This window comes from Triturus cristatus, chromosome 8 (assembly GCF_964204655.1).
Source record: "Triturus cristatus chromosome 8, aTriCri1.1, whole genome shotgun sequence".
Classification (NCBI taxonomy): Eukaryota; Metazoa; Chordata; class Amphibia; order Caudata; family Salamandridae; genus Triturus; species Triturus cristatus.
This window is the reverse complement of record NC_140591.1, coordinates 1,386,501,635-1,386,523,786: the sequence shown is the minus strand read 5'-3', so window position 1 is coordinate 1,386,523,786 and position 22,152 is coordinate 1,386,501,635. Positions and strand designations below refer to the sequence as shown.

At 47.5% G+C, this 22,152-nt stretch overlaps 1 protein-coding gene across 3 annotated transcripts in view; it reads left to right on the top strand.

Annotated features, from left to right (window-relative positions):
* TIAM1 (TIAM Rac1 associated GEF 1) overlaps positions 1–22,152 on the top strand; it is a 491,618-nt gene that overhangs the window by 237,066 nt on the left and 232,400 nt on the right. For all 3 annotated transcript variants that reach the window (XM_085623101.1, XM_085623102.1, XM_085623103.1), the window contains 2 exons: positions 1,645–1,830; positions 21,144–21,290. In XM_085623101.1, coding sequence (XP_085479227.1) covers positions 1,645–1,830; positions 21,144–21,290 — 333 coding nt within the window. The remainder of the gene's footprint in view (positions 1–1,644; positions 1,831–21,143; positions 21,291–22,152) is intronic.

The window sequence follows — 22,152 nt, the reverse complement described above, 5'->3', positions numbered from 1 at the left end:
ATGATGGTTGCAAGAATTGGCTTGAGGCCAATGAAGGATACATTTTCTTGCTCTATTTTGAAAGCAAGAGATGCTAGGGGAGTAGTTCTTTTATGAGTTTATTTTAGAGTATTGTTCACCACACATGGCTAGGCCTAGCTTCAAGAATGTTGCATAGATTACAAAGCACATATAGGCCATAGAGTAGTCAACTGTGCTAAGAATCATCAGTGGTCAGCAAAACGGGTTTGAAATTCATAGAGCTGCTACAAAACATCTTTGAACTCACACCTATGCAGTCCTGTTAATACCTTTACGACCGTTGTGTCACGTACACTATAAAGGCAAACCTAAATAGTTTGAAGTGTATGCAAGGACAGTTTGGGAGTTATTTGTGTCTGGCTTTTGTGTCCTTCCATGTCCCATTCGTCACTTTTTATGGAGATTTTAGTAGGCAGGCCTGTGTGCCCTTCAGTAGGACAAAGTACTTTCCGGGTAGGCTGTGTCTTAAAGGGTGTGCAGCTTCATGTTTGACCTTTTTGGAGGCCTGACTGACTGCATCCTTCTGACGAGCACCCCCCCACCCACCCCTCCTAAAAGCATACATAAGAGAAAGCACAAGATTCTTTGACCATGTGGGCCATTGTACTGTGCAAGAGACCATATTTCCTTAGAGAATGTAGACCACTGGAGAGCTCTCTTTCATTCCCCTTTTCATAGATATTTTTCACTGTGTGTCTAGTATCTTGTTTACTTTTTGGGCTCAAGTATCTCAAGTATCACATGGCAAGCGGGACCAGGGAAACTTTGACTCACATGAGGGTTGAAAGTATTGCTTAGAGGTTTTCTGTGTAAGGAACTCAGTCAGGGGTTGGGGTTTTATATCACTTGCTCAACTAATACTCTTGTAGAAGAGGGAAACTGAGGTGGAGTGTAATAGTAACACCCGCAGAATCAAACCAGCTGCCACAGCCAGTGCTAGCATTTGAAGGGAAAACAGACCACCTCAAGAATGTGCATCCAACCATAGAATTCCGATATAGTATTGATTTCTGCAATCAATACTTCAATGCATACTATGGCTGCAAAATATGAACACTCTAGCCATGGTGACCACTGTGTGCACAAAGTAACGTACCACATACAATCATATGGACACACTCTTTTGCATACTGACACACGCTTTCATTTTCTCACTCTGTTCAACCCTCTTTCTTTTGATATCTCTATCTTTGCCTTCCTTTCTCGCTTCTTTCCTTACCCTCTTTCTCTCTCTTTGTTTCGCACACTGGTAAGCTTACAGGTTCTCCATGGAGGTATAGGTTCAGTTATCTTCCATGATGTTTAAGCTGATGGGGGAAGGAAATGCTGTGGTTGTAAGCCAGACCATGATAATAAGATAATGAAGGGGTGGGGATGGAGGAAGTATAGTGGAAGAAAGGGCTCAGAGTTATGTAAGTTCCAGTATCACTGTTATCACTGTTGTAACTAAATTGAAGATTCTGAAACAACTTCAGTGCCATAAAATGCAGACTTACTTCCTAACAAAAGGTAAATAAACTGCATTCGTATTTCTTGAATTTGCACAAAGTGTTTTTTTTTTTAATTCTTGAAAGAGTTTTCTCATTCTGATTTTACAACTTTTATACCCTTTGTTGTACATAGATATTTGTTTGGGAACAAAATCTTGAGCAATTCCAAATGGATCTGTTTCGCTATCGCTGTTACTTAGCGAGCCTTCAAGGCGGGGAGCTGCCCAATCCTAAAAGGCTTCTTGCATTTGCTAGTCGACCAACAAAAGTAGCCATGGGGCGTCTTGGAATCTTTTCAGTGTCTTCTTTTCACGCACTGGTGAGTCAACATTTTCTATAATTGTCCTGGGGAAATGTTCCTTTTTTATCCGCTGACAATGTTGCACACATTAACCTTAGAAATTCAAATCGCGTTGAAGGAATCGCATCTGCTGTGGGAATGATTAATCCTGTAAAAAAGAACCAGCCAAATGTGGAAATGGAAATGTTGAATTTATTCTGCACTTTGTGATTTAAGTCCATCCAAGTTCAGTGATCATGAGCAGGAAATCCCCTGTTGTGTTCACGCTCTGAAACTTCCTACTGTGTCCTGTGATCCGCTTGGATGACTTGGAGCGTATCACGCTCATATTCATGTCTCCGCTTCTGCTTTCTTCATGTCTATTCATATAAGCGCTCTCCATCTGCTAGATGTTTAAACTGGGGTCTTCAAACCCCGCGTCAGTGAGTAGTTGTTTATGCTAAAAGTAACTGAACTTTGGCTGCAAAGAGTTTGGGAGTCCTTTTTCCCCTTTTGAGTCCCTTGATGTTCTGTAAAGTGGCATTATTGTAATATGTGTGTTTAAATGCATTGTTGTTTATTAGTGCAGCAATATCTACATGTTCAATATTAAATTTTTAATAATTTCCAGCTATGCAAAGTTGATTCGTTGAGGTACTGGTAGAGTGTTGGCCTTACAGGGAGCAGATTTAATTTGCTTGCACGATGTTTCTGCTTGAAAAAAGGAGCTTGGAAACTGCGGCTGCTTACGTTCAGTGATGGCGGTTTATCGTATTGCACACATGGGTGGGCTCGAATGCGAGACAGTGGGAGGTCAGGCTACCTGCATGATCTCTGCAGCTTCAGTTTACTGTGTAGTTTATGGAGTAGGTGCTTGGGCTTATCCTGGATCTGCACAGCACATCCATTGATCCCACCCAAGTCCCGCCTTGTGCAAGCAGCACAGCCCACGCAGCATGGTCTGTAAACACTTACTCGAGGCAGCCTCTGCACTTTTCTCCAGCTTGCCCCAAAACTTCTCCCCTACTATCACCACTCACCATGTAGAAAGAGGCACCTGTTCCAGAACCCACATTCTCACTTACCCCCCACATCATGCAGGTGACATTTTTCTCCCTGACCCCTTCCAGCACTCAACCCTCTGGCTCAAAGCTAATGCAAAACAGTGACATGTTTGGAGGTGGGCATGTGGACTGATGATTTCCCTCTGAATGCATGTATGTTGTATGCCATTAAGTGTTGTCCCTGTAGAGGATCCTTTAAGACCAATAGGCTGACTGCATTGCCTTTTGTACGGATGGGTTCCATTGCTTTGGGAACACAGGACTGCCAGCACACCCCTTTTGGTATGCTGGCCCTCACTATGGGCTCTGCATTCATGTCCCCCTGATAAAGCAGCTAAAGAGAAATTGTCTAATCTGCCTAGTGTACTGGAGAGGGAGCTGTGTTCTATAATAGCACTCCAACCCCAGTCCACAGCGACCGGCGCACCCTCTTCTGCAGAAGTGATCACAAAAAGTCCCTATCTTCATGGGTGGTAAGGTAACTGTCCAATTTCTCATGGAGTTCTGCATAGACAGAGCAGGGAGACTGGCTGCTGGGACCTGATTAGTTTCTGGAGTATAGAGTCTAGTGACCTCAGTACACTTTTCTGCAATAGAGGAGGTGTGGTGGTGTAGGGGTCCTAGAGACATCAGCTGTGGTGAGCGAATCCCAATGATGTTATAAAGCCTGTCCTTCTCTGCAACGTGTTTTACTGGTGAGCACTTGTTCCTGGGGATAAGAAGGTATGTGAATGTCCTCCTGTAAAATGTTCTCTCTATTCTGCTTCTAATGCAGCTGATGTGGAGACCCAAAAAGAGCTGCTGCTTTGCATTTGCCCAGATCACCAGAGGGATGACCCTTCTAGAAATAATCTCTAGATGTGGTGCATTTCTCCATGTGTTTGTGCCCTGTTACTGCTGATAACTTGGATGTCATTGATGCCTCACCACATGGTGTGTTGCCAATAGTAAAAGACCCTGTATCATCTCAGCAGAGCCCTGTCGATCTAACCTTCTGGAGTGGGTTTCTCTATACTGACAGGAATGGCTAGGGGCAGGCAGAGGGTGGGGGTGTTTTGGGAGAGGGAGCAAAAACTGCATGCATAACCCAACTAGGATTTAACATCACTCGGGTGAGGTTATACTGACATTAAATGCCCCAGATGATTCAGCAGCTTGGTCATGTGACCTCCACTGACACACCCGCAAATCACCTCCTGCTTTTGTTCTTTTTACAAAGCCTAAAGACTCAAAAATTCTCTTGTAGAACTTTCCTCACAGGGCGTTTTAGGCAATGTTGAAATGTGATACAAAGTGGTTGAGCTTGTTAGGGCCAGGATGGGCCTCGTGTCAGACCCTTTAAATAGAAGGAAGCCATCCACACTATCCTAACTAAAAACAATCACTTCTCACTAACAAAACACCCAATACCCATACATCACTCACCATGTTCATACCCACTCTCACACTTAGCTCATGCAATCACAGTTGCTGCACCTGCATTACAACCGCAGCAAACACCGGGAACCTTATAGAGACACCCCTTGACCAACACACACAGTTCTGATATATCAATCTCATCTCATCAATGCTCACTCTGCCGTCATCCAATTCTCTGAGTCCCAGACACCTGGATCCAATCTGGATACACTCTTCATCAGAGACCTGCTTAACATCTACCTACATCCAGTTACATTTATGGCGCCCTTAACCCCAAATGCTACAACATCTAACAGCACACAACACCCACTAAAGAGAGATGGAGGATTTGCATTAATCCACAAGGCCATCTGACCCTACACCCTAAGTGACCAAGAGGCACTGTAATCATTCAAGCTCCTTGCCTACCTCTTCCCACTCTTACCATCCAGAGAGCCTCTTTTAGCCTAATCCGTGAACAACCCAGACATAAGAGGGGCTTCACTGACGACCCTCACACCTCATCTCCACTGCCTCTGCTCAATGCACACACTACATATTCCTCAGAGGCTGCAGATTCCTTTGATAGCCCCTCGCCAAAAAATTGAAAGAATCCCTTGACACTCCTCAACAGCCTAGATATTTAGAAACATGTCACGGACCCCTCCCACTCCTACGTCTCATCATAATCTGACCTTCAATAGAGTGCAAGCCTCCGATATCCCTGAATTGAAACAGCCATCTAGCCATTCCTTTCTGTCTCCTTCACATGACATAGACATATCAAGACCAATTTAAATGAGAAAAACAAACATATCTCGCCTTCAAATACTACCCATCTATGATCTCCAAGAAGACCTCATGAAGTCCACAGAAACCCTTAGCCAACAATGTGCGAAAACACTCCTCAACGTATACAACACCACTCTGGAAAACCACAATGACACATACACACCATTAAAAAAATATGATTCTTCAAACCTTCAGTACCCTTCTATTACCAAACACTCACCTAGAGCAAATGCACCATACACACACAAGAAACGAAATGGACATGAACCAAAGCCGGACATTCTCATCCAAATCAAAGTACTTTGATTGACATGCCATCATCTCAGCCAAAGCCACCTTCTAAAATCCACCATCACCAAGGCCTAAAATAAAAGCAAAATTATTTTTATGGCAGTTAAATTTAGTCCCCTCAGGATTTTCTAGTCCTACATCCAATTGATAAGTGCAGTGCAGTTAATATCTTCTTCGGTGAAAAGATAAACTAGCTGAGATCCCACATCATCAATGCGAAAGAGAAGTCTGCCCTGCCCTCAATTTAGAACCGCCAACAGATAGGTAGCTTCTAACACCCTCTTGCAAACTGACCTGAACAACTTTCCCCACTCTCTCTAGCCTACTTTCTATGAAATTGCTCCTTGGAGAGGCTCTCTCACCACTCTTTGACAGTATTAACTCCTAGCTAGATCATAAAACCTTCCAAGATGACCTCAAACAGGCCAAATCCTCTCCCAACTTCAAAAGACTACCATAAACCTAAAGAATGTAACCAAATAACGCCCTGTTACTCGATCACTCTCCACCCATTTGTCAGAAAATTCCCTGAGGTCGCATCTCCATTTTCCTCCAGAGGATCAAGAACCTCCTCATCCAGCGCCAGCAGTCTGACCTTAGACCCCGCTGCAGCACAGAGAACACTACACTTCAGGCACTCTGGTTCAACAACCAGAAAGGCATGCTGCCCGCTGATCCTATTCACTACCTGTCTGTTTGTCCCCTTCATTGACTTATACCTGCCCTCCTCACTGAGCTCCAGAAGTGCGCTCTGCTTCTCCTTGGGCAGGTATCATTCGATGCATTGACTTATTCAAAAACACTGCTGGCGGTCTATTTCTATTCCTCAGGGCGGTCTATTCCTATTCCTCAGCAGTAACGCGCCCATCCTAGGGATCCAGTGCTACCTTCCCAGATTCTCTGCATTCACCACCTGGTCCAGCACTAGCAGAGCCCAACTCCTGGTGAGCTTTACATCTGGGTGCCTGACTGTGTGTGCACGCCCTCGCTGTCTTTGATTGACCCTGTGTGTTGCAGTGCGTCTGGGAGCTGAAGATGAGTGTCTCCAATGTCACTACTGCTATGTGCTTATTACTGCTTAGCTTGTCAGACATCTTAAATGTTGCTAATTCTTTATGGGTAGGATCAGTTCTAACCGCGAGATGGTGTGGTATTGTTTTACCTACAGTCGCCCTCATCCTCCTCGACCTCTCCGCAGCCTTCGACACAGTCTGCCATAGCACCCTTCTACAGCGCCTCAAAAACATCGGAATCCAAGGAAAAGCACTGGAATGGATCACCTCGTTCCTCTCCGGAAGAACCCAGAGAGTCCGCCTTCCACCATTCAAGTCAGAGGCCACTGAAGTCATCTGCGACGTACCTCAAGGGTCCTCACTCAGTTCCACCCTCTTCAACGTTTACATGAGCCCCCTCGCGGCCATCGCACGCCAACATAACCTCAACATCATCTCCTACGCCGACGACACTCAACTGATCCTATCACTCACCAGAGACCCTAACACGGCCAAAACCAACCTACACGAAGGAATGAAAGAAGTAGCCGAATGGATGAAGCACAGCCGTCTGAAACTGAACTCAGACAAAACAGAAGTCCTCATCTTAGGTACCTCCCCCTCCGCCTGGGACGACTCTTGGTGGCCAGAGGCCCTTGGAAAAGCACCCATCCCGACGGACCACGCATGGAACCTGGGCGTCATCCTGGATTCCTCACTCTCGATGAACAGACAAGTCAACGCCGTTTCTTCATCTTGCTTCAACATTCTTCGCATGCTCAAAAAAACATTTCGCTGGATCCCTACCGAAACTAGAAAAACAGTCACCCACGCTCTGGTCACGAGCCGACTGGACTACGGAAACACCCTCTACGCCGGCACCACCGCAAAACTCCAGAAAAAACTACAACGCATCCAGAACGCCTCAGCCAGGCTCATATTAGACATCCCGCGTAAAGAACACATCTCTGATCACCTGAAAAACCTCCACTGGCTCCCCGTCAATAAGAGGATCACTTTCCGGCTCCTAACCCACGCACACAAAGCACTCTACGAAATCGGTCCCGAATGCCTCAACACACGACTATCCTTCTACACCCCCTCCCGCCAGCTACGATCCTCCAACCAAGCCCTTGCCACTGTACCTCGCATCAACAAAACCACCATGGGAGGTAGATCCTTCTCCTACCCAGCAGCTAAAACTTGGAACTCACTTCCCACTCACCTTCGCCTTACTCAGAACCACCCAGCATTCAGAAAGCAACTCAAAACGTGGATATTCGACAAGTAACTCCCCACCCTTCTACAAGCGCCTTGAGACCCTCTGGGTATGTAGCGCGCTATATAAATCTTTTGACTTGACTTGACTTGACTTATGAGTGGTCCTTCGAGGGGCAGGAGTTGAGGGGTGATGGTATCCTTGACTATATCTTTCACCTGACCCCAGTTATCTTTTGCCCAGCCTGTTCTCTCCTACTCCCCCCCCCCCCTCCCCCTCCTGGTCCCAATGCATGGTCTTTAAACCTGCTATTCACACCTCTGTATTTCCCCTTGGACAATGCACAAAAATGCCTCTCATATTCCACTGTCCTTAAGACAATAGGTTCGAGCCTGCTGCCCTCCCAAACTCGCTTCTTCTTGCCTCCCCCTCTTGTTGCTGCCATGACTACTACCCCCCCCCCCCACCCGCTCCTCCTCGTGCTCACGAAGCGGCTTCTTTCACCAGAGCTAATAATACACTCATTTTAAATTGTTTTTGAAAATGAAAAATATTGCTCCCACAAGAGCGGTTGCTTCTAATAGCAAAAGTTTCTAGTTGAAATTTCACATGATCAGTTGCTGTTCCATGGGAGAGAGCATTATTCATTTAGAAAGCGTACGCTGTTCTAATTATGCCATCCAGTTTTTACTAATGTATGAGAAGGGGAGAGTAAACGACTGAGCAGGCAAGACCTAGAAAGCGACATAATGATTATGCATGAACTTTCACACCTTAATTCAATCTCAAGACTTTAGTAGTCTCTCAATTTTTAAAAGTTTGAATACAGCATCATCTACATTGACTTCCCAGATTGGATGACTGAATGTTTCTGACACGGGCCAGGGACATCATATTGGATCCATCTTCCGTCAGATTCCTCACCAGACTCCAGACGGGTCTGGAATCTTTTTTTCTAGTAACAGCCCTCCAGTGCCCCATGCGTCTTCAGCATAGACTCCGCCTACCACATGTGGCGACATCAGAGTATATTAGGCCCTAGCAGGCACTGGCGGCATTCGTTTTTCTTTTTCCACGCCTCATGTACATGGGCCCAAAGCTCTCTGTGCTTCCTTGATATGATTCCTCCGCTTTTGACAGCTAGTAGGTCAAATGTCTCAGATGACATTGCAGATGTTGCAAAAAATACTTGAGTGCACATGACATCTGCATTTGGTGTCTGGGTTTGGACCATGATACCGCAGCCTCCGAATTATGTTCATTGATGCATCTGAAAGCCTTTGGGAGCTGGCCACCAGGCTGTTATTGGGATAGACCTGCAGAGATTCACTAAGGCTTCCCCTGCATCTTAACATACGTCTCCTGATGGGGATTAATCACCCAAAAGATTTTTCCCAAAAATAAACAAATAAGAAAAATAAATCTTCTGCCTTGAAGAGGCTGCCCCACAGTTCATAAGAAGTACTTTTCCTTGCTTCCTTTCCGTTGGGAATCTGTGTATATCCAAATCCTCTGCCTTCTAGGGGCTCTGTTATCTAAAGTGCCCAGGGGGCGCAATGGCCGGGCGCTCCCACCTTTTTCAACTCTGGGCACTTTGATATCACAGAAGAGCCGCAGACGTGTGCCGCCCCTTTCGTAATATAGACCGTACCGGAGCACATATAGCGCCTGCATTATCTCAGTGGGGGCGTTCCCTCATTTGCATGGGCACGTGGCACTATGCGAATGAGTAAACCCTTTGCCTATGGGCTGTATTATAAATACGGGCGCATAGGCAAGGGAGCTCTGTGGTGCACTGGCTGTGTGTGTCAGAAAGAGGTGGCACACAATCCGTGCCCCCCTACCCAAAAGGTACCTCTTGGAAGGGGAAGAAGCGGGTATTGTGGGCCCCCTGATGTCTCCCTTTGAAATGTAGGCCTGTTGCTACCTACAGACTCCACGATGGACTGGCAGCTGCAAACAGCTTGTCTGCCTTGCCCCAGGGCAGGCCCAGACTTCACAGCGGTGCTGAGAGCAGTGCATTCATTGTGTTTCTGCATACTGCGCCCGGCGTACCCGGTAAAAGGTGCATCTCAAGGCAGACCAGTGCAGTGCTCTGCATCCGTTATTGGCCCTGGTGTTGATCAGTCATTCGCTCATTCTTCCAGCCCTACTTGTGCTCCTTTCTAACAATACCACTAATATATGGACCTTGGTGGTTTACCTGGATACTATTATCCACAGGCTCAACCTCTCAACCTGCGGCCTTGCTTGAGGGAGCGATTCGGTTTGACTTACTCCACCTATGTCACCAAGGAGCCTGCGACCCCTGTTATGGTAAGCCTGTGTGAGGCCATGGCTAAAGCTCACCCGCCTGTGTCATCGGGAGCCTGTGACCCCTGTTATGGTAAGCCTGTGTGAGGCCATGGCTAAAGCTCACCCGCCTGTGTCATCGGGAGCCTGTGACCCCTGTTATGGTAAGCCTGAGTGATGCCACGGCTAAAGCTCTCCCGCCTGTGTCATCGGGAGCCTGTGACCCCTGTTATGGAAAGCCTGAGTGAAGCCACGGCTAAAGCTCTCCTGCCTGTGTCATCGGGAGCCTGTGACCCCTGTTATGGTAAGCCTAAGTGATGCCATGGCTAAAGCTCTCCCGCCTGTGTCATCGGGATCCTGCGACCCCTGTTATGGTAAGCCTGTGTGAGGCCACGGCTAAAGCTCTCCCGCCTGTGTCATCTGGAGCCTGCGACCCCTGTTATGATAAGTCTGAGTGTGGCCACGGCTAAATCTATCAAAATAAGGGCTCCCCTGCTTCTGCCCTCTATCCCCCCTTTTTTGAAAGTTGAAATTTGCAACATACAATTCATGTATTGTGTAAATAATGGCTTCATGTTCCTAGCCACGAGAGACAAACGATGCTTGGAAAAAGATAATTCACGAAATTGTACTATTAATACCTCATATTTTCCCCTTCTAGATTGATAATGTTGACACCCCGCTGTAATTTGTTGGGTGAAAATAGTTTTGCACCTTTTAAAACCAAAATCAATTGTAATTGAATTGTGCAAAGTTTAAGTAGTGGTAATGGCTTCCACGTGAACCCCCTTCAGAGTATAATGGTGTAGTTAAGAGACCATGTACTCACTGCTCCACAAATATTGTCCCAGTTTGTGTAGAAGGATCTCTGACTGGACAAAAAGAAAGGTATAATGCAGATAAGACAGCAGGCCAGGTCATGCAGCTAGAGCAGGACTGGCCAGTTCTGGGCGGGCCAGGTGTGGCGTTGTATGTTGAAGGCTGTCCCCTCCGGCCTTATGCCGACACCTTAACATGGCTCATAAGCTGTAGATCACTGGAAGTGAGACGAATAATCGCTAATAAGTGATCCGACCTCTTTCAAATTAGATTTCCCGTGAGGGGCTTCCATTATTGCGCTGTGGTGGGCGCAGTCAATGGCTGCTCTTCTCCTAGCGTTAGACCAGCTTTATCTCCAGGGGAGCCTTTTGCAATGATAATATGTACGTGATTTCTGACCTTTGCATCATAAGATAGTTTTGTGGTCAGTGGTATCAAATGATGCTGTACAGGTCAGGGCGTGCCAGGAGGAAGGAGTTTCCTTAGTCAGAGAGCACTAACAGGAGATGCTTGCATTTGCATCTGAAAGGCTATCTTAGCCATCTCACTACTGTACTATTTAACCATGGCTGCCTGCAAGGAAAAAGACACATTGCCAGGAACGACATTTTATTTTGCATTACACAACTCTGCTCTTTGGCGCTACAACATAGGATAGCACCATCTATTTTTCCAGCCAACAGCATATTGTATTGTGGGGCTTATAGCTTTGCTTTTAACAGTTTTGTTATCCAATCAGAACCCCAGCATGCAAATTGCTGTTGCTAAAATTGGCTAAGGTGTTCTACATGTCACAAAGCCACTTGTCAGCTACCTTTTAAAAAATTTAAAGGTTGCCTACTGTATTTAAAATACTGGTTGTTTCATGTGTGAAACCAAAAGTAAACTCTGCTCACATTTTGTGAAGGTTCGTTGAATCACATCATACTTTAAAACAAGCAATGACAATGTGTATTTTTCTTTTTCCTTCCTCATGTGGTCTGAAAAGTTTTATACCATGCTTCACAACACAATAAATATACAACATACTGCCAAGCCATACGCGAAACTGACTGGGTGCAGGCAGAAGGATTGCATAGGCCTTGAGATCGCAAACTATTCTCCCAACACCAAAGCATCTCCTGTCTTGCTACAACATCCAAAATGGCAGTGATAGTGAGGTGGTGCCCAAAAGGGGGCCTCTCAGAGATGAGGCACATTTTTTCCTGTTTGCACCATGGCGCACCTTTTTTCAGGTGTGCCGGGTGCAAACGGGGAAAGTGCGCCCTATGTTGAATGCGCTTCCTTGAGGGCTTGTGGGGACTCACACTGCTCAAGGGCAGCACATTCAAGAGAAATATGGAGCAGCTGTTTAAAAGCTGTACTGTGTTTCTCTTTGCAAGCGGCAACTCACCTGCACTTATAGGAAGGTCACAGATGCCCTTGGGGGTGGGCGCAGTGAGTGACTCCACCTGCCTGCAAAGGGATGTCTGGGGGACCCCCTCTCATCCCTACAGTGGGCTTCCTTTAGAAGCCGCACTTAGAGTGCACCACCTTTTTAAATTTTTCATTTTTTTTTAAATTGCAATTTTATATAGCGCAAACACAACCCGAAGGTATTCGAGATTTTTACATGAACATCAGTTACATTACACAAGGAAGCATTCATTTTTGGTAGGCACAGAAAGATTAGGAGATATGCCCAGAATCACAGGATTCTGAGCCAACTCGGAGACTCTAACCTGGCAGCTCTGGCTGTTACGCCACATCCTTTCCTCTTTGTGTGCCTCCTAAAGGAATGTTTGCCTCTGTGCCCACATCAGTAATATGGCAAAGGTGCAGAGGCAAAGAGATTCCCTCATTTGCATGGGGCCACGTCCCCATACAAATGAGGGAATGCCCTCTAATGATAGCGCTGGTGCTACATGTGTGCAAGTCAGGCGCGCAACACCCATTGGACTCAAAGGGCTTCAGCCCCCCCCCCCCCCCCCCCTGTCGTGTGTGGCAGCCTGGGATCAGACAGGTTCTAGGCACACACACAGCCGCACCCGAGCACTTTACAGGTCTTTAAAAGACCATTTGCATGTTAAGGAGACCTTGCTGTTGTTTCACCCCTTCTAAGAGCCCCTGCAGCTCCACTCTTCCTATTGCATAAAGACTCAGCCCCCCCCCCCCCGAAATTTTTTCTTAGCCCCCCCCCCCCCCACCCCCCCCCCAAATTTGGCTCTAGTTGCGCCTCTGGTGCAAGTGCTATCTGCATAACAGAAGAGGCCCCATAAACGTTGCCCCAGTTCAGACAGGGTCCTACAGACAGATGTTTGGAACAGGTGCTTAACTCGCTGATAAGAATGTATAAGTGGAGGAGCGAGTCAATATACGATTTGTGACACCATTCTCACTTGGGTGATATTTCACGTCAGCACCCTGAAAACCCTGGTGCTGTCTCTTGGACACCTGTTTATATTGATTCTTTCTTTTTCTATGTATTGAGAATTGCAGTAACCTATTAGGTCGTTGTTATTGGAGCAACCTTTAAACTCCTGTAGTAACTATGTGCAAGATAGGCACACAGATGTCATCCTCTTCGGAAAGGTGTGCATCAGGCGGTGTGCAATCCCAGCCCTAGTGCTGCGCCTCTCCAAAGGCTGAGGTTCGGCATTGGGGGCTGAACATGAATCTGTACCCTCTCTGTAACTGAAGTGTCCCAGGACTCCAAAAAGCGGGTGCAAAAGCCACCTGTGATCCCAGGACATTCAAATAATGTGGCATTGGGTTGTCCAAAGTTCAACTCCCATAAGATAAGCGGCGTACTTTCTTGTCGCATGACCCATATGCATTTTATTTTGCATTGAAAACAGCAATAGAGAAAAAGATGCATAGATTTAATTAATTGAATCCTATATAATAAGATCAGATGTTTCTATCTACAACTCGTTTTACAGTGTACATGTTATTCATCGTACAAATTCCTGGGAGCTCGTGTACTGCACCGTGAGGAAGAGGGTACAAGATGTACTCCGCTTCCAATTGTAAACGTTCTCGAGAAAGATCTTGAGGAATCGCCCGGTGCGACGCTCAAGAACATCCCTCTTTGTTTCAAACTGTTCTTTTTTCTGCCTTTTAATTATTTTGTGCCAGGGCGAGCAGGTGCCGTTCTGAGGATCAGGGCACTGCCAGTTTTCCTTCCCACGTGCAATCTGCTTTCTTGTCCTGCAGCACTAACGTGAACCCGTCAGTGTATCCGCAGTATGTGGCGGCGCAGATCGGTCACATTATTACTCTGAGAGTGATGTTTGAATTCCTAGTATAAGAAAGCCATCAGTGCATGCATACTCTCTGTGGGAGCAGCCTGTGCACAGAAACTCTGAGGCAGCAGCCAGTGCACAATCTCTGCGGCAGCGGGCAGCGGGCAGCGGCCAGTGCACAGAGCCTCTGCGGCAGGAGCCAGTGCACAGAATCTCTGCGGCGGTAGTCAGTGCACAGAATCTCTGCGGCGGTAGTCAGTGCACAGAATCTCTGCAGCAGTCAGTGCACAGAATCTCTGCGGCAGCAGCCTGTGCACAGAATCTCTGCAGCAGCCTGTGCACAGAATCTCTGCAGCAGCCTGTGCACAGAATCTCTGTGGCAGCAGCCTGTGCACAGAATTTCTGTGGCAGCAGCCAGTGCACAATCTCTGCGGCAGCGGCCAGTGCACAGAGCCTCTGCGGCGGCAGCCAGTGCACAGAATCTCTGCGGTGGCAGCCAGTGCACAGAATCTCTGCTGTGGCAGCCAGTGCACAGAATCTCTGCAGTGGCAGCCAGTGCACAGAATCTCTGCGGCGGCAGTCAGTGTGCAGAATCTCTGCAGCGGCAGTCCGTGCGCAGAATCTCTGCTGCAATCAGTGCTCAGAATCTCTGCTGCAGCCGCTCGTGCTCAGAATCTCTGCAGCAGCAGCCATTGCGCAGAAATCTCTGCGGCAGCAGCCATTGCGCAGAAATCTCTGCGGCAGCAGCCATTGCGCAGAAATCTCTGCGGCAGCAGCCATTGCGCAGAAATCTCTGCGGCAGCAGCCATTGCGCAGAAATCTCTGCGGCAGCAGCCATTGCGCAGAAATCTCTGCGGCAGCAGCCATTGCGCAGAATTTCTGCGGCAGCAGCCATTGCGCAGAATTTCTGCGGCAGCAGCCATTGCGCAGAATTTCTGCGGCAGCAGCCATTGCGCAGAATCTCTGTGGCAGCAGCCATTGCCCAGAATCTCTGCAGCGGCAGTCCGTGCGCAGAATCTCTGCTGCAATCAGTGCTCAGAATCTCTGCTGCAGCCGCCCATGCTCAGAATCTCTGCAGCAGCAGCCTGTGCGCAGAATCTCTGCGGCGGCAGCCAGTGTGCAGAATCGCTGCGGCGGCAGCCAGTGTGCAGAATCTCTGCCGCGGCAGCCAGTGTGCAGAATCTCTGCGGCGGCACTCCGTGCGCAGAATCTCTGCGGCGGCAGTCCGTGTGCCGAATTCCTGCGGCGGCAGCCAGTGCACAGAATCTCTGCGGCAGCAGCCAGTCAGCATAATCTCTGCGGCAGCAGCCTATGCACATAATCTCTGCGGCGGCAGCCAGTGCACAGAATCTCTGCGGCGGCAGCCAGTGTGCAGAATCTCTGCCGCGGCAGCCAGTGTGCAGAATCTCTGCGGCGGCACTCCGTGCGCAGAATCTCTGCGGCGGCAGTCCGTGTGCCGAATTCCTGCGGCGGCAGCCAGTGCGCAGAATCTCTGCGGTAGCAGCCTGTGCACATAATCTCTGCAGCAGTCAGTGCACAGAATCTCTGCGGCAGCAGCCTGTGCACAGAATTTCTGTGGCAGCAGCCAGTGCACAATCTCTGCGGCAGCGGCCAGTGCACAGAATCTCTGCAGCAGCAGCCATTGCGCAGAAATCTCTGCGGCAGCAGCCATTGCGCAGAAATCTCTGCGGCAGCAGCCATTGCACAGAAATCTCTGCGGCAGCAGCTATTGCGCAGAATCTCTGCGGCAGCAGCCATTGCGCAGAATTTCTGCGGCAGCAGCCATTGCGCAGAATTTCTGCGGCAGCAGCCATTGCGCAGAATCTCTGTGGCAGCAGCCATTGCCCAGAATCTCTGCAGCGGCAGTCCGTGCGCAGAATCTCTGCTGCAATCAGTGCTCAGAATCTCTGCTGCAGCCGCACGTGCTCAGAATCTCTGCAGCAGCAGCCTGTGCGCAGAATCTCTGCGGCGGCAGCCAGTGTGCAGAATCGCTGCGACGGCAGCCAGTGTGCAGAATCTCTGCCGCGGCAGCCAGTGTGCAGAATCTCTGCGGCAGCAGCCAGTCAGCATAATCTCTGCGGCAGCAGTCCGTGCGAAGAATCTCTGCGGCAGTAGTCAGTGCACAGAATCTCTGTGGCAGTAATCAGTGCACAGAATCTCTGCAGCAGTCAGTGCACAGAATCTCTGCGGCAGCAGCCTGTGCACAGAATCTCTGCGGCAGCAGCCTGTGCACAGAATCTCTGCGGCAGCAGCCTGTGCACAGAATCTCTGCGGCAGCAGCCTGTGCACAGAATCTCTGCGGCAGCAGCCAATCAGCATAATCTCTGCGGCAGCAGTCAGTGCGCAGAATCTCTGTGGCAGCAGTCAGTGCACAGAATCTCTGTGGCAGCAGCCTGTGCACAGAATCTCTGTGGCAGCAGCCTGTGCACAGAGTCTCTGCGGCAGCAGCCTGTGCACAGAGTCTCTGCGACAGCAGCCTGTGCACAGAGTCTCTGCGACAGCAGCCTGTGCACAGAGTCTCTGTGGCAGCAGCCTGTGCACAGAATCTCTGCGGCAGCAGCCAATGCACTATCTCAGCAGCAGCCAGTGCACACAGAGAATCTCTGCGGCAGCTGTTGATGCACAGAATCTCAGCAGCATCAGTAAGTGCACTGAATCTCAGCAGCATCAGTGAGTGTACAGAATCTCAGCCGCATTGTCACGATCATTCGAGCTCTGCACGTATTTCTGTTCCTTGACGGTGACGTAAGCAGGGTGGCCGCGCGCCAGGAGGCCGGCGCGGTTCACCACAGCTCCGTGTGTGGGAGCGCGCTGTAATACATTCATTCGCAGCTTGGCCGAGTGGGTGCAGCAGTTTTATTTAAACCCCGTACATGTCGAACCGCCTGCTTCTCCCTCCTCCGCACAAGTCAGAAGAGAACAACTTGTGGGTGGGCTCATTTAAATCTGGCAGGTTTCATGAAATCTCTTACTGCACTTTGCGCCATTAATCCGGGGGTTTTATCCAACAGGTGTGTTCTCAGTCAGTGGAACCTGCGTAGATTCCCATGAGAAGCGCTGCGCATCAGTGCGCATTAGTGTACCGGGGCTCTAGCACAACACCGCGGCAGGAACACCCACACACACTTCATAATACCACAGGTGTCCTGGTGGGCTGGCCTGGTCGTGTCATGGGACTAAAATAGCTCTGCTTTACAGCCTTATTCACTATTGTTTGTAGAATAACGATCAGTGCAACATTTGCAGTAGTTCTTCCACTATAGAAGCACCTGTGCAATGGCCGCCAACGTACAATGACCATTAATAAAAGAAAGGCATTTTACAATAGACGGAATCTCCCAGTCTTGCTTGTCCCAGAAAAAATTAAAGAATTGATGACATGAAGTCTCTGCAGTATCTAAAGCTGTCTGTAGCCAGGCTTAAAAAACGGAGTACATGTGGAACAGGAAAGAGGCCACGGTTGTCCTGATCATTTATCCTGCCCATTTCCGGTGTAATGCAAGTATGTAGTCTGGATTGCTCGATTTATTCCCTGAGCAAAAGGGTAAAGGTTTTCAGGACTGGCTTCACAGCACAGCTGCCTCCTCCCTCATGTGATCGTAAGTACCTGTACAAACACCAGCACCACCAATACACCCCGAAGCCAAGACCGCAGTTTGTACTAAGACCGACATTATCACAACCTGTGCCACCACCAGTACCAACAGGGCTGGCTCTAGGGTGGTGCGACTGGTGCAGCTGCACCTGGCGCTGACCTCTGGGGTGCAGTATTTAGAAAAAAATATGGGTTTAAAAAACACCTGCTGAAGAGGTCCTTGTGTGTCCTGTAGTTTTGAGGCAACAATAAAAATGTCAAGATGACACTGGTGACTAGTGTTCCTGCTGGAGAGAGATCTTTTGTCTAGTGGTAGTTTCTGCTCATGATAAAGTAGCACAGAGGGTTAATATGCCTGCTGTAAAGAACGTGTTTGACTCAAATCACTGAACTCTATTTTAAGTGGCTTGCTCAGTGGGTTACTGCTTATGTCACAGAGATGCTTTTGTTAGTTGTAGTCCATAAGTTACAACCTTTCTACAGCACAGTGACCTATGAACTGCCATCAAAGAGCTGCATGCAAACTACATTGTATAGGATAGAACGTTATGGTTTTAATCTAGTCTTTCCTTATCCCAATGTTAAAAAGAGTTCATTTGGGTAGAAATACATTCTTATTAGTAAAGCCAACCCCAACCACTGTGGTAACTTTTAAATCCCGAGTTTATGCTTCTCCAGACCAAACACACTTAAAACATACTGGCTGCTAGCATCGGTGATATGGGACTTCTACACCTTGTAATCCTCATTGTTTTATGTGACATTTCCTATGGACTGATTTACACTCGTATGATTCATTTGCTCTGTATACTGTGTGTATGATGTAAAGTGCTCCAACACCCTACTCTGGTATGAGTATTGCTATAAAACAAATGAAATGCAGGTGAGAGATGGGCTATGGTGAGAGATGGGCTTTGGAGAGATGAGGGCACTGGTGGAGCGTGGCAGTGAGGGAATCCGTGCTGTAGAGAAGGAAGTTTGGGGGGGGCAACAAAAACTGTCGCACTGGGTGCCACCATCGCTAAAGCCGACCCGGAGTACCGGTTTCAACCTTACCACCAGCAGAACCTGTACCAGTTTCATCACCAGTACCTCCACTACCAGCCGCAAAACCACCAGTACCACCACCTCAGCAATACCAACATCAGTACCACCTCCAGTAGTAGTAGTTCACAACCACAAGTAGCACCACGAGTGACACACAGCCACAAGTACTCCACCACCAAAACTAGTACAACCAGTACCATTACCAGCAGTTCAACCACTACCACTCGACTGAGCTGTAGTAGTCAGTCCACTGTAAGCCATGCAAGACTACAGTTCTCAGAATGTAGGAGCTGGCATTAAACCTACACTGAAGCCAGCGGAGCGGCTAATATCACTGTAAATGCAAACCCCTTTCCACACGGCCACACGGATCTCCAGAGCGCATGATCAAGGGCGAGGCCGGAGGCAATGGGCCTTAGCCCCTACCACCAATTGCTGTACCATGCTTCTGCCATATTATGAGGCAGCTGTTGGGGGTTTAGCTAGCATTGTTGCCGAAGGTTCATTGGCTCCAGAGCCAAGACATAAGAGACACATTGCACCCCTATTTACTGCACAACTGAGGAAGATGGCAGCTGTTTTCCTAGTTCAAAATAGGACTTTTTGCATCCTTGTGACAAGACTGGTGGCTATTTAAAAAAATCTCCCACTGCAAATGTAAATATGTGTAAGCCAATGAAAGAAAGGAGATTTCCACCCATTTTATTATAATTTTACACCAGACGCGCCCCTCGGCCCAGAATACCTCACACTGTCGTTGTAGCAGAATGAGTGTGCATTATATGGCAGGTGTTTCTTCCACTGTTGTCTGTCTAAGGTAACAGGGCCGGACTGGCCGTACCGGTCATTGGCCGTTTCCCCGGGAGGCTGGAAGGGTGAGGGCCAGTTTTGCAGTGGTGGGGACCGGATTTGTTTCTTGGGGCCGGTTTTGCAGAGATGCCTCAATAGCGGCCCCTAATAACAAAAGCAGCAGTGCTTCACACTTTGACCGACACCCCCCCCCCCCAAAAAGCCCTTTATCACATCACATTCAAAGTTCCTTTGTTGATTTTTTTGAATGATGGGTGTCCAATATAGGTACGAGAGGGGCAGATTCATCCTCCTGAGCTTGTCTTGATATATATATATATATATATATATATATATATATATATATATATATCCAAGCAACTCCCACTCCGCACCTTCCGTGCGGAGTGGGAGAGCACGCACACGAGGGCTGCAAGTTTAAGGCTTTTTTATTTGATCGGGCCTTCCTCGACCCGGAAAGCCAGGAGAGATGCGTTTCGGCTGCCTCAGCAGCCTTTGTCAATCTAGTTGACGCAATTTTTTCACTTCACTTCTATTGACAAATTCATAGACATAGATAAAATACAGCGTATGTTTTAAAACAACTGTTATAAGTCTGAAATACAAATTGCATGCAGCGTGTTACGACATAACAAGATAAAAAAAAAAAGTATATATATATCAGTCTGATGCCTTTTGGATCTTTGTGTTTGTAGCCCTCTTCACTTTTCATCACTGGGATACGTGGTTGCGTGTACTAAGGAAAGTTATTCAAGAGGACATACAATGCTCTTTTGAGTGTCCAAGTAGCACCTAGAGAAATCTTTACAAAAAAAGTCTATTTTATTTCTTTCATCACTCCATCACTGGTCATGAGATTCTCCGCGACCCGCATTATTTATTTTTCGGGGTATAAACGTGGCACGCACTTCATTCTGACCTTGACCCTGTGCTGCAATATTTGTGAATTTGAAGCCCGCTCTTTCTGGACATCAGCTATGGGTGTATCTTCATCTTAAATGGTAATGCGTAGCAGTAGATTGTTGAAGGTATATTTTATGGATGTATGCGGGCATTGATACTCATGCTTTTGCATGGGTATTTATGTATTGTGTTTGTGTAGCGCTCGTACTACCCAAAGGTTCTTCGGAGCGCTGTAAGGGAACAAGGGGGAAACAGTAGCCTTTGAAATGAACAGTAGAAGGAGAAGGTAGGCACTAGTCTGAATGTCTGTCCGAAGAGAAAAGTCTGCATCTTTCTTTCTGTATTATCTCAAATCAGAAGATCGTTGTGGCAGGTCCATTTTAAGCGACATTGCCCAGAAATACAATGTAATACTTAAGTTTGGATTGAAATTTCTCAAAATGCAGCAGAGAAAAAAAAATGATTGCATTTTGTTGCTGTTTAAAAGGCTTCTGTTAGACCCTGAAGGAAACACTGTGGAAGTAAAGGAATGCACACAGGTATCTGTCACACGCGTTATTGGTGGCGAGTATGCTAAACAGTTACAGTGATGCTACAGAAGAACACTCATTTCGAGAAACTTTATACCCAAGAAGAACGTTTGGTGGGCAGGGGGGGCTGTGGTTCCAGGTATAGTCTGTGACATGCATAATACAAGTTCTGTTGAAGTTAAAGGCACTCAATTTCAATGTTGTGGCCATTGAAGAAATTCTCAAAATATCGTTGAGTTTTAAACGTTAAAAAGCTGGCATAGAGGGGTGGGCTGGTGCGTAGATATATATGATATATATATATTTAATTCACTGCCTTTTTCTGCATGGAATCCGACAATAACACATTTCCATCTTGTATCTGGTGTTGCTGCAGGTAGCAGCTCGTACCGGAGAGGCTGCGGTGAGGCGAAGAACGCAGGCGATGTCAAGATCAGCAAGCAAGCGGAAGAGCAGGTTCTCCTCTCTTTGGGGTCTGGATACAAGCTCGAAGAAAAGGCAAGGACGGCCCAGTATCAATCAGGTGAGACTGATCAATAGCTCCTTGTAGGTCAGTTCTTCTCAACTTCACGTTCAGTGATCCCATCATCCCCTTTGGTTTTGCTTTGTTCGCCCTAAGTTGGCAGGGTATGCACAGACGTGGGTCCCTTGCTCACTTTGCCACTGGATTCAAGCTAGCCTGGCTGATGATGGCTGATTAGCTAGAAACCGGTCCCAGGATGCTTGTTTCCGGTCCAGGGAAGACATGGTTTGGCAGTTCTGGCTGGACTGTTCCCATGAGGCACAGGGTCAGACTGATTTGAATGTGGCCATGTTTGAACTGGGGTGGCAGAGTGGGCTAAAGAACGGTGATGGATTAAACCCAGATCATTTGACTGGGGGTGAGTGCTTGCAATGTTCAACACTCCGTCCATCATCCCCTTTGGTTTTGCTTATGTGCAACCAGACCTAAAGAGCGGCATCCAAAAAACATAGACAGGTTGAAAAAGCGCGAGATGCTAAAAAACGACTAATTACCTGACAACAATCTGTACAAATCAAATATCGTCACATAGAAGTTAGCCGAAACACCGCTGTAATGTGTAGAAAATGATTCACATCGAAGAAATTCTGAAGAAGCAGATTGAAGACATCGTGGGAGGACAGAAATCATGGTGGGCATCAATCTGTGCAGCCAGATACCGAAGCTGCTGCAGACCTGCATGCCAACAATTTGAACTATACATAAATACATGCCTACTTCGTGCGAGACAAAAGAAAAAATAGAGATAGAGGAAAAAAAGAGAGGCGTTAATAAAGTCACACATACATATTGAAATGATGAAGAGTAATTTGTTTGTGAAAATTAACCTCTTGTAAGCACAGTTCCTACAGTTGTCGACACA